General features: G+C 39.3%; 1 protein-coding gene across 1 annotated transcript in view; it reads right to left on the reverse strand.

Annotated features, from left to right (window-relative positions):
* Aqr (aquarius intron-binding spliceosomal factor) overlaps positions 1 to 12,138 on the reverse strand; it is a 71,438-nt gene that overhangs the window by 35,877 nt on the left and 23,423 nt on the right. The window contains exons 11-16 of the mRNA XM_051144349.1: positions 11,353 to 11,469; positions 9,585 to 9,698; positions 8,667 to 8,770; positions 6,944 to 7,046; positions 4,250 to 4,370; positions 2,256 to 2,397 (exon numbers count right to left, since the gene is read on the reverse strand). Of these exons, the coding sequence (XP_051000306.1) occupies positions 2,256 to 2,397; positions 4,250 to 4,370; positions 6,944 to 7,046; positions 8,667 to 8,770; positions 9,585 to 9,698; positions 11,353 to 11,469 (701 nt within the window). The remainder of the gene's footprint in view (positions 1 to 2,255; positions 2,398 to 4,249; positions 4,371 to 6,943; positions 7,047 to 8,666; positions 8,771 to 9,584; positions 9,699 to 11,352; positions 11,470 to 12,138) is intronic.

Genomic DNA, 12,138 nt, shown 5'->3' on the forward strand with positions numbered 1-12,138 from the left:
TAAAAACTTAAAAACGTGCAAGAATCTTCTTTGGGATATACTACCTTAAATCTCTTAAAATATCTAACCACTTAAAGATCAGAAGGAAAAATTAATTGTTAACCATTAGCAGCAGCAATACTCAAATACTTATTCCTTTTTATGTTACTTCAACTTGCGTTAAAAATAAACTATAACTTTTAAATGGTGTATTTGGAACACAGACTAAGGTGGCAGTTTGAAACCTCAGGTTAATTTCAAAAATGACATTCCAAAAAATGTAAATTACAGTGACAATGAAGATGCTGTGCCATTAAAAGAAACCCTACAATATTATATATGAAAGAAAACTATAAGAATAAAGGTTCTGCAATGCAGTACGTGGTTAGCACTGGGATAGCTCTTAGAGGCATGAGTGTGCTTCAGCCCTTGTACAAGAGTCCCTGGCACTTCTCCGCTCTTCCCTGCTTTACCCGGGACAGCTAACCCTGTCTTATGGTACTCATTCACTGTAAATGCACAATTCAGGGGTTTTAGGAAATGTACGCATTGTGCTCTACCACCACAATCCAACTTCAGAAGACTTGTACTATCCCTGAAGGAGTCTTTTATCCAAAAGCAGCCAACCTTCATCTGCCCCAGGCAACCTCTAATCTAGTGCCTCTACTCTTTTTGAAAAACAAAACAAAACAATAACTGAAACATGAAGCATTAAGCACTTGGAAGCACCTATCTTGTACTGCTGGCCCAGTGGCTTTAGCTGTGTGAAAACATGTAATATGCAAGAGTGCCTGGGTTTCATTTCCACTCTTGTTGTGTAGGCCCGCCCCGGCAGCAATCTCTTCATGGGCACCAGTAGCAAAACTTTAGTAGGATTTATTATTTCAAATGTGAGGAAAGTAACTCCAAAAGTTAACATTTTCTTTCATCTACCTCACCCCTCGAAAAGAGCAATTTTTAAAAATCCTCTATTAATAGAGAATAGGAACCATGAGTAATTGTTTGTTTTCTTTGTGTATGTGTTTGACATTTAAATTAAATGTATAAGTGAATTCTATTTAGTTAAGTGCTAGTTAATACATCCCTATTTTGCAAAATGGCCAAAATTAGGCTCTAAATCTAGGCATATAAATGCAAGGTAACCATAAATTGTAAAAGAGCTGCTGGATCAAGTGCTCCCACAGGGTCCGAACAATGGGCAATAATTTCAGCAAAACTGTGGGCAGGATGAACAGCCAGTGGATGTACAAATTTTACAATCTTAGCCTACTTACTGACTCAACTGATTATTAAGTCAAAAATACTTTGTGTTGGGTTTCACAGTCTCACCCAGAATAACTTCTCACATAATAATTAAAAAAATAGAACTGTGTATAAAATAAAATATGGAAGTGAAAAAATAGATCACAACTGCAGTGCCTGCAGCCACTCTCTATGGTTAGCAAGAGAGAAGGCTGGAAGATACCTCACGAGGTTCCCACTCCAAAACCTGTTGTCAGCGTCACTGTATCTGCTCTGCTTAAAAGATAGTGACTCATTTCACAAACGAGTTCTGCTCATTTGTAATCACGTCCAATGTACCAAGCCATCTACTCACAGTAAATGAAAAGGATTTACTCAAAGTCACTCATGGGTAAAATTCCAAAATTAACCTTCACAAATCTCATGATGCAACACTGTCTACCATAACTAGATCAAAAGGCTTTTGTTAAAGAAACTCTCCAGATAAAGCTAGGAGGTAGAGAGTCAAGTGTAAACTGAAGGAATCCTTAAGTACTAGACCTGTAAATGAATCCTGACAATCTAGCTGAGTTCCAACATGCTACTCACAGAATGTTCTGCCATGTCCTTGGCCCTAGACACCGACTCACACTTTTGGCTACGGCCATGGGAGCAAATGTGGTAGAGGAGTGCGCTTTTATTCTACACTTCACACTAGACCAACAGTCCACTCTGCCCTAGAGCAGGACTGCTGGCCAGCCCACATCCTCCCCTCTTCACCCTATTAATGTCTAAGCTAATTTCTTCTCTATTTCTCCCCTTCACCACCTAAAATACCTCTTCTCCCTTTTCCCAGGTTCCCAGCCACACCTCCAAGGTACTCAGATATGTATTTTATATCTTAGCACTTCTGAAGTAAATTCATATTATAAAAATTCTCAAACAGCAGTCATCTCTGGCAGATGTCTTCATATTGCTAAACACACTGATTTGCCTTCCATGGTGCATCAGTCACCACACACATTTCTTCATTACAATAGCATTATGTTACTGACCACGGCTTCATTCTGCTGACACTGTCCTCGATGTCTTGTCTAATCTCATAGGTTGATTCTAGGCGGAAGAGATTAAAGTTCCTCAGGAGGTAGTCATGCAGAGTTAAAAACTGCAGATTCAACTTGGGGAGAGCAAGACAGCCTGGAAAGAAGCAGCATTGACGACTGCGTTATTCTTTGAATCAACCATCTGGAATATGCAGAAACCACACCAGCAACTGGAGAAGCAGCTTCTGATGTGTGTCGAACAGACACATCTGCACGTTCCCATTTGCAAGACACTGGAGCCAGACTAGCACACGCTGTCTTGTGAGAACTGAGGGTAGATATAACTATTCACATGCAAACAGTGCTTCTTAGATGTTTCCAGAGATACTTTACACTAATTCAGACTTTAGTAGCTTAAAAACTCTTTCCTCTAGTACCCAGTTCAAGCCACCAAATCCTGAAGTAGATAACATCAGCATAAACTCACCCTGTGACAAAACTAAACTCAAAACCTAACTATGATAATGTTACTGTCTAAAGTGACCTGCAAACATGCCTTTGGCTAGACTTTAAGGGCCAAGGCACTGTCTGTGTTATCCCAGCCTGCCTCTTCTCTGTTACTGAACAAAGTCCTACCATTATTTAGAGATCAACTACTCCACACACTACCAAAGTCCCAATACATTTAACTGATAAGTAACATTTCTGTAGAACTATAGAGTACCACAGCAGTAATAAGAGAACTAAAAGACAAAAAATGATATGCAAAATATTCACATTGTTTTTACTAGTAGACACGGACTTGCAATCTGAGTCAGTGTCTCTTAGGCACAGGCTTAAGGAAAGGTGTCTCATTTTCATTAAAACAAAAACAAAACAAAACAAAAAACTTAATTAAAACCTGTTAGCACCTTGCAACCCTCACGGAATTACAAATGGTTACACAGACAGGCGCAGGTTTCTCACGGCATCTTCTTGTGTGTGTGTGTGTGTGTGTGTGTGTGTGTGACAGCTTGTTCTCCTTTGGTGCTCTCCCTTTGTCCTCCTAGCAGTCCTTCCTGCTCCACTGGCTCTCCTCCTTCGCTAGTGAGTCCAGCCTCTGCTCTAGTACACGGATCCCGTTACCTGCTTCTCACCTTCCTTAAGATCTCTTCCTCCTCTCTCAGGATATCTGCTCTACTGTCTTGTACACACACACACACACACGTACACACACATAGCTACTTATAATTTCATTTCCATGTTCTTCATAAAGGAAAGAACAAACCATGCCTGTCTTTCTGATTCTGGCTTATGTTGTTTAACACAATGATTTTCCATTGCACACACTCTCTGAGTGTGGTTTTCAGGAGAAACTCTAGGAAATCTTTTGAAGAGTGGCCATCAAAATAATTGTGACCACTTTAAAGACACTGCTAATATCATACTATGGCACATTTGGGCCAAGTTTTCATCTTCAGGGGATTAACAGGGAGTTTATCTAGTACATGCACTTGGGAGGTGGAGGCAGGAGTTCAAGGCCAGCCTAGGCCACACAAAGAACATTTCAGGTTAGTCTGGACAGCATGACACCTGCGCTCAAAACAGTAAGAACAAAAATAAAAAATAAGCCCCCCAAGCATTTGTTACCAACTGCTGCTAATATCTTTTTCTGACTTCATATCAAACTTTAAAGACTCTAACAGAGCTTTTGAAGGGCACATCTATCACACAGCCTGTCACAGTCATCAATGAAAGCTGTACCGTCTGCGCTCTTAAGCCTCCTCAAAAACAGAATGCGATTTAATAATCATATTTTATACAGGACAACACACCCTAGGATATATTTAATATAATTTAAATCCTTTGGCTAAGCATTCCAACTCCTCACTCTTTTCTAGCTCTAAAGCTAACTTTAGATCACTGAGAAGTACCCTACTGTATAGGAGACAGGCTTGCATTTCAGCTATCTATGATGAACTTAATTAAGTTCACGTCACGTGTGAGCTCTGTATTCCCTGACCTACCTTCCCCAGAGTAGTACTCGGTAGGGACGATGTTTTCATCCCATATAATTTTCTCAGTTGGATACAAAGGCATCTGATTCAGTTGCTGAATTTGAGAGATGCGACGTTCGTGGCGAGACACCTAAAGGAAGGAAAGAGGTTCATGTGGAACGAGTGACACATTTACTCAGAGCAAACTGGAGAGAAGCCCAACATTACACGTGGAGTGAGACTTTCCCAGGCTTTCCGTCATTGTGGCACTTTAATGAGACTTGATTTTTTTTCCTTCCTGTTTTCCCTCACAAATCATAGAAAAACAATGTTATCAATCAAATGGACTAGACCCTAATCCCAGCTCCTCCATTTACAAGGAAGTGACTCTAAACTTCTTAATCTTAGTTTTCTTTTTAATAAAACAGGTGAAGTGTCACTTTCTAATCAGGGTTCTATGATAAGACAGAACACTGTAAAATCCTACCAAGCTTCCCAACACATGCCAAGAGTTTAAGAACTGTAGCATCTACGTAAAAGACAAGCAACCTCCCCAAACAGGATTTCTGAGTCCTGTATTTAGTTTTCACATTTGTACTAAGAAACTCATATGATCTGAAAAAACAACTTAATCCCCTGGTCGGAATCTTCTCTGTGTAAAATGAGACGGGGTGAGCTGTACTTCACCCTCATTAATGATCACTACAAATGCTTAATATCGCAGTAGTGCATCTCATAAACAGTCTGTTTTCTAACTAACAATGCCAAAACGACACATGCCTTTTCTATGAGAAAAGGTCTGTATTTCTTTTGTTCATAAAAACTTAGTATTGGTACCAACAGACTGACTCAAGAGACTTTATTGTTAGAAAAGAGCTCAGGGAATTTTTAGGAAGCATTGCAGTTATAGACAGTGACAAGTGACTTGTAGGAAGACAGGCAAAGATAGCAATGTAAGACATACACTTCACAGAGTACACAAGAAAGTAAAAAAGTATTTTCCAAACTGGAACTAATTTAAAATATTCTCCAAGGCTTTCTCCCCAAACGACACTCCAACACTTGTCACTACGTTTTAAACACCTGTTACACAGTTTGTCTCTGCTCCCCAAATTTAGCATATCATCATCTTTCCTACGGAGAGGGATTATGCTATTAATTGTATATTATAAATACAAGCTTAGAAAATAAATCACAGAAGTACATCTAATATAGTTCAACATGAACAAGAACATCAGTACATATTCCTATTGATTTATTTGTTTTGCTTAGGCACAAGAATGTCTGAAATAGGTGAAAAGCTACTTAATCTTATAACAGCAAGGAAAAAAATATTTTAAATGCATTTTTTTTTTTTTCCTGGAAAAAAGAGGAAGATTGACAAAATCCAAGGCTGGTGAGAAGGCAGCAACAAGCTCATCAGACTGCTGGTTCTGGAGGTTAACCAGACAGCCTTATTTTCTGCGTAGATAAGCACACACATCAAATAACCAATGGCCGGTTCTGGTTACATGTTCACATATGGGAACACAAACACATACTCTGACCCATTGTCTGCAAAGGCAAAACTGTGAACAACTTAAAAAGCTGTTCGTTGGCAACATGGCTAAGTATTTGACAAAGATACATGGTCATGTGTTTCAGAAAATGCTGTGCTGAAGGGAGACAGTGTTCCCACACTACACAGGGGACTAAATCGCCAAACAAGGGGGATTGAAAGCAGTATTTAAAAAAAAAAATTAAGCTCTAGAATGACTTGAACCTTTGCTCCTGGGGTGGTAGGGAATCAGTATACAGTCTGGGTCTATTGTATGAGCAAACACTTTATCACTGAATTATATTCCTAATTTGAATTTTGACCTAGATAGTTTAAAATTATTAACAATAAAATGAACCTCATTAATATCCACACGATTAAATATGATAGATGAGAAAGCTCTTCTGAAAGCGCTAGAAGGGTGTAAGTGAAGAGTTTACAGTGCTCACTTCTGGGCAGAGGAGAAGCCCACATGTGTGGGTTCTTTACGCCTTAACTTTAACTACCGCACAGCTGCACGTTACTTACGAAGTAAACCAGACCCAGCCCAAAACCCCAGACAATGACAAAAGCAGCAGCAGTGAAAATCCCCGCCCCCAACAAAAACCACACTTCTATAACGCAACAAAAAACTACAACCAACCCTAGGATAGAAAATAACATCTCTCATCACTAAAACCGACTGAAAATTTGATTAGAATTCTTAAGCCGCTCAGGGATAATTTGCTGTATTTATAAGCTACTGAACTTACAGTATCAAGGCTATGACCTAATACTGAACACACTGCTTGAATGATCACCTTTAAAGTAACACATGACCACGCTGTTCACTGCTCTGTGTCTGACTGTGCTCTCCTTCATGAAAGGAATGGTCAACTTGGCGTCCCCAGAGCATGAGTCCACTGTGACACAGAAGCTGCCCAACGACAATAAATTCCTGCCATAACAGAGCTTAAAAGGTGAAAGGTGTGAGAAAAGAAATTAAAGAAGTAAAAAACAAGCCTGACCCTGTCCCTGCTAAACAACAAACAAACAAAGAAACAACACCCCCCAAACCAAAAAAATCAAGTAATTCCAAAAACAAGAGGATTCTCTACTTTAGAAGCCAAGACTGTTTATGTCATTATGAGTGATTCAAAAAGGCAGAAAAAAGCCACAGGATAAACTCTAAAAACATTAGTATTTACCAGCAATTCTAGAAGAAATTCTTTATCAAAAGTTGTGTCTTCATTTTTAGGGAGCGTTGGCAAGAGGCAGAGGTATGATGCCACCTGGTGGAGTGTGTTTGAACTGCAGAATGGAGAATATTTTATTCAGATCGGTAAACTTTACTTTTTTTTGTATTATACTCAGTTTCTTTTTTAAAAATTTATTTAATTAATTTATTCAGATTACAACTCAATTGTTTTTTAAAATGTTCTTAAAAATTTTTATTAGTTTATTCAGATTACAACTCGTTATCCCATCACTTGTATCCTCCCATTCCTCCCTCCCTCCCTCCCACTTTCACCCTATTCCCCTCCCCTAGGTCTATGGCCGAGGTGGACCTCCTCCCCCACTATATGGTCATAGGCTATCAAGTCTTATCAAGCAGCATACCAAGATAACTTCATGTTTGACCATGTTTCCCTATGGATATCTTAAGAAGTAAACATTGCATAGGCAGCAAAACAAACAAATCAATAACAAAAATTAAAAACAGGATTTAAAATTTGAGTATTTTCTGCTAAACCTTTCATGCTACCTGAAATCCACTGATGGAATTGGCAAGGACACCGCTCTTTGTTTCTGGCACTGACTATATATGAAACTGAAGGGTGGCAAGGCAGTGCTGAGTAACACTGTAGACTCAGGCTGTGGCCCAGCAGTTCAAGTTGTAGTTCCTCCTCACTCCCACATGTAGGACTATACAAGGCCAGTTTCACTTAAGAACAACTTTGATGAAACAGAAAATGTTTCTACTGAAAAAGTCATCAACACTGCTTCCCCTCCCCACCCCCTTTTTAAATTTGGGTTTTCAAGACAAGGTTTGTCTGTCTTGGCTGTCCTGGACTTGTTTTGTAGGCCAGGCTGGTCTGAAACTCAAAGAAATACATCTACCTCTGCCTCCCTGGGTGCTGGGATTTAAGGTGTGTGCCACCATACCCAGCAACACTGAATTCTCAAAGAGACAGTTTGAAAATGTATGTGACAAAAAACAAAGTATGCTTTTTGCATATAACTTTTTATATGAAAAGATGATAAATTATGCTTATTTTGTCTTTTATTAGTAGCACTTTTCTTTTATGAATCAAAATGTTTCTCTCATGTCATTTTATATCAAGCGTCTCTTTTCCACCCCAAACCCAAAAGCTGCTAATCTATTTTTAATCTCTTTATTTTTTCCAGGTCAAATAAATGGTCTAGAACACTTAAGAGTTTTTGACACTGGCCGTGTAATGCTGAAAATTCAACAGAAAAGTAATCAAAAAGCAGCACAAGAGCATCAAGAGCAGCGTGCCTTGCAGATTCTTAGCTGATCTATGGCTGTTTTAAGTACAAAGTAAATAAAGAAGTAAATATCTTAAAAACACAACAGTCTTCCTAGATCATAACCTAGATACCACACACGAAGCCTTTCTGGTGTCTGTTACATGCTGGTGATGGCTGGTGAGACGTGGCCAGCTGCTTCTCCTGCTCAAGGAACAACAGCCTAAGTTTTAAAAGTGTTTTTACCCCTTCCCAAGGAAAAGATGGGTAGTTATGTTGCAGTGACTCAAGAATTCCTAACTGCTGGAAATAAGCACCAGCTGTGAGGTTATCAAAGGGCCGGCACACAGCCTAAAATGCTGGAAAAAAACCGAAGAAAAGAAAATTCCAACAGCAAGATCCTAAGAGAGAATGCTGTTCTTTTCATATTGTCTGTCTCACCTGAGAGGCCCGAAAAACTTGACCAAGGAATCCCGGGCATCTACTTCTGCCACATTGGAGAGGGCGAAGTCATAGAGTTCAGGGAAATGTGCAAAAGCAGCTCTCTAGAAAAGCAAAACTGTCAGCAGTTAATGCCTATGTGTCAATACAGCCAGCTGCAGTTCCTAGGCCACACAGGTGACTGAATAGTCACTACTCCTTATGTTCATCTTCTATGCGATCCCTACCTCACTAAACTGGAAGTGTGTCAGGCAATAGAGAAGGCATGAACTGTTCCAGCAGGAAAGCAACATCAGCACCTGTGCTGTGCTCGCTCCCTCTCACTGCTGTGGACTGAACCCAGGGCCTTGCACATGCCAAGGAAGCACAGTACCAGAGCTACACTCCATCTTTCTGAACCCCCAACAAAGCGGACACGAAAATGGCATGCATGTTAGCTCCCTTAGCACAAGTGAAAAAACCTCCTTTTATTACCAAGAACTAGCCAAAGAATACTAAAATAAAGTCCCAAGGGACACTGTATTGGAGAAGAAGCTGAAATACATCATGATCCTGCATTGCTTTTGTTTAGATCTCTAGGAAGGTAGTAAGACTGGCACGGGGTGTTCAGGCAACCTGGAGTGAATGACAAGTCAGACGCACTGTGAATACAAGGCTCCAATGTCCTTTACATATAAGCTGACATAAAATAACATTGCAGTTAATGCAGATTTTAGAGAACTGAATGCTAGTACATATATTTACAAATTTCAGGGGGACTATAAAACTTATTTATTTCATGAATTCATCAAAATGAAAAACATTTAAAAATTTGAGGATGAGACAATATTAATGCCATTTTAGTTGCATATTACAAAACCTAGGTCATAGGATGACTCATCAAGGAGCATAAGGAAAGGTAGATTGCATGACATTTACCTGAAGAGATGTAATTCTGTCATAGTGAATTGTAGTCATCTCATTCTCTGTCAGAGCATTTCCAGTCTGGTCGTTAATTTCAAAGCCCGTATAGAACTTCAGCATGTCTAAAAGCTGGGAGGATTCATTTAAATTAATATGTAAACATGAGACCAAGAAAATAGAAAACACTATTAAAAATAATTTAAAAATCTTTATGTTTCTCAGGGGTTGAAAATTTTAGACTGTAGCATTACATAACAAATACTTGAGAGCATATCCAAACATGTGAAAATAAAATATGTATTTTATTAGTAAGTTGTTAAGCCTAATTCATGCACATTGTCTACTGCTATGGACTTTCAGAGAAGGTCAACTGCAATCCAATACAGCAGCGGAATTATCCACATCAGACTGTCCTCTGGCCAGGTCTGTAAGGGACTGCCTGGCTGATGAGTGATGGGGGAGGGCCAGGCCAGCTGTGGGTGACATCATCCCTAGGCAGATGGGTGTTTTGAAACGCTAAGCTTAAGGCAAAAGCAAGTGATCAAGCAGTTTCCCCATGGTTCTACTCTGATCTGCTTAAACTCTTGTTCTGACTCTGAGGTCGGATGGTGACCTAAAGTTTAAACCAAACAGACAAGTTGACTTCAAGCTGCTTTTCACTAGAATGTTTTACCACGGCAACAGTAAGGAAACTATAACCATATGCTATTCATTTCTCTTATGACTCCATGGCACCAAACTTCTCTTTAGCTTATCTCATGTATGAAGAGGCCTTGTTTTCTGCCTATGAAAGCAAATCTAGGGAACATTCTGCAGTCATTTAAATATTTATTTTGTTTAGTCCTATAACCTGTGTCACATTATCGCCAATTTTAAGAGTTTAATATATTTGGTAAATCACTTGGCAGAATTTTTTTTTCTAAATGAAAACAAAAAAAGAAGTGCTTAGTAAGAGATGAGACAGAGTATCTAGCACACAAAAAACCTCCAGTTTCCTCTCACTGGGAAAACATAATAACTAATTTGTTAGACTTTTTTTCACTTGATATTACAGGAAATCTGAAATGTCAACACATTCCCTTCCTACCCAAAGCAATAAGCTACAGTACATTTGCCCTCCTACTCAAGGCAGCAGACCATTGTATTACTCTTTCACATTGTCAACTGCCTGACACTGTTGTCACAGGCAAGAAAGAGCAAACAATGGTACTGGGACACAATTCAATTGCAGTCAATGTTTGTTACCTGTTATATCCCACAGTGGCTATTCACATAAAATTAAAATATGTGAACACATGGAACTACACTTTCTTTAATTTTACTTATTTATTTATTTGTTGGATTGTCTTTTTCCTTTTCTTTTTCTTTTTTCTTGGAGACAGGGTGTCTTTGTGTAGCCTTGGCTGCCCTGAACTCGCCTGTAGACCAGGCTGGCCTTGAACTCACAGAGATCCGCCTGCCTCTGCCTCCTATGTGCTGGTATTACTATATTACAGGTGTGTGCCACCATGCCCAGCTGGCACTACATTTACAAAGTCATAATTTAGCTCAACAATGTACAGTTAAGTTACAAGTTAGATAATTACTAGAGTTGTATAGGTGCATTCAGGTATGTGTTCAGTTTATACATTCCAGTTTTACTTTAAAACCAGGCTTTACAACATACATGTCAGTATTTCAGACTTTTACTTTGGAGTATGCCTTGCAACTCCAGCAGCATGGCAAAGCAAAGATCAACTTGGAGATTACAACATTAAGTGTGTCAGATCCACTAAGGGCTCACCTGGGAAAAGAGATGGCCATCCTCCTCTCTGTGAACAAGACTGGAAAGGTAACAGTGAACCAAAAGGTGGGAATCATCCAGGATGGTATTAAACCAGCGCCTTGTGGGGAGCAGAGCCTGTGAAAAACAGACACCATAACATTCATTTTGCATTTATTTTCTGCAGCTAGAGGTAAAATCTACTATTTCATACAAAGTGGACATCACAATACACCCTCCTGCCTGCCTAGACTCACTTGGCATATAAAACATGCTGTAAAACAAAATCAAAGCAAGAAGCACTCAGTGGCAATGCTTTTCCTTTTAAAAAGGATGACACAGGGAAGAATGTCAAGATCAGTTCCTTGTTTTTTTTGTTTTGTTTTTCAAGGCAGGGTTTCTCTGTGTAGCCCTGGCTGTCCTGGAACTCACTCTGTAGGCCAGGCTGGCCTTGAACTCACACCTCAGCCTGCTTCTGCCCCCAAGTGCTGGGGTTAAAGGCATGCGCTGCTACTGCCAGGCTTTGTTTAGTAGCTTTTACGAAAAATCTATGTGAAATTCCAGTATGCATTGCATATAACTGTAAAAGCAAAGCTCTTTTCCATTTCCTATCCTTACTTCCCTGATGACAGTAAGAAAGACAGTGATGAGAAACTGTGATGACAGTTTGACAACAACTTATTTAATCAATATTAATCAATTTAATAGACAAAGTCACTCAGGTCTGACATAGTGACAGATATAAATTAGTCATTGGTAGAGTTAATATATGAACAAAATTCTCACGAATGATTGTTAGTCTAATAG

Source organism: Acomys russatus, chromosome 4, assembly GCF_903995435.1.
Source record: "Acomys russatus chromosome 4, mAcoRus1.1, whole genome shotgun sequence".
NCBI lineage: Eukaryota > Metazoa > Chordata > Mammalia > Rodentia > Muridae > Acomys > Acomys russatus.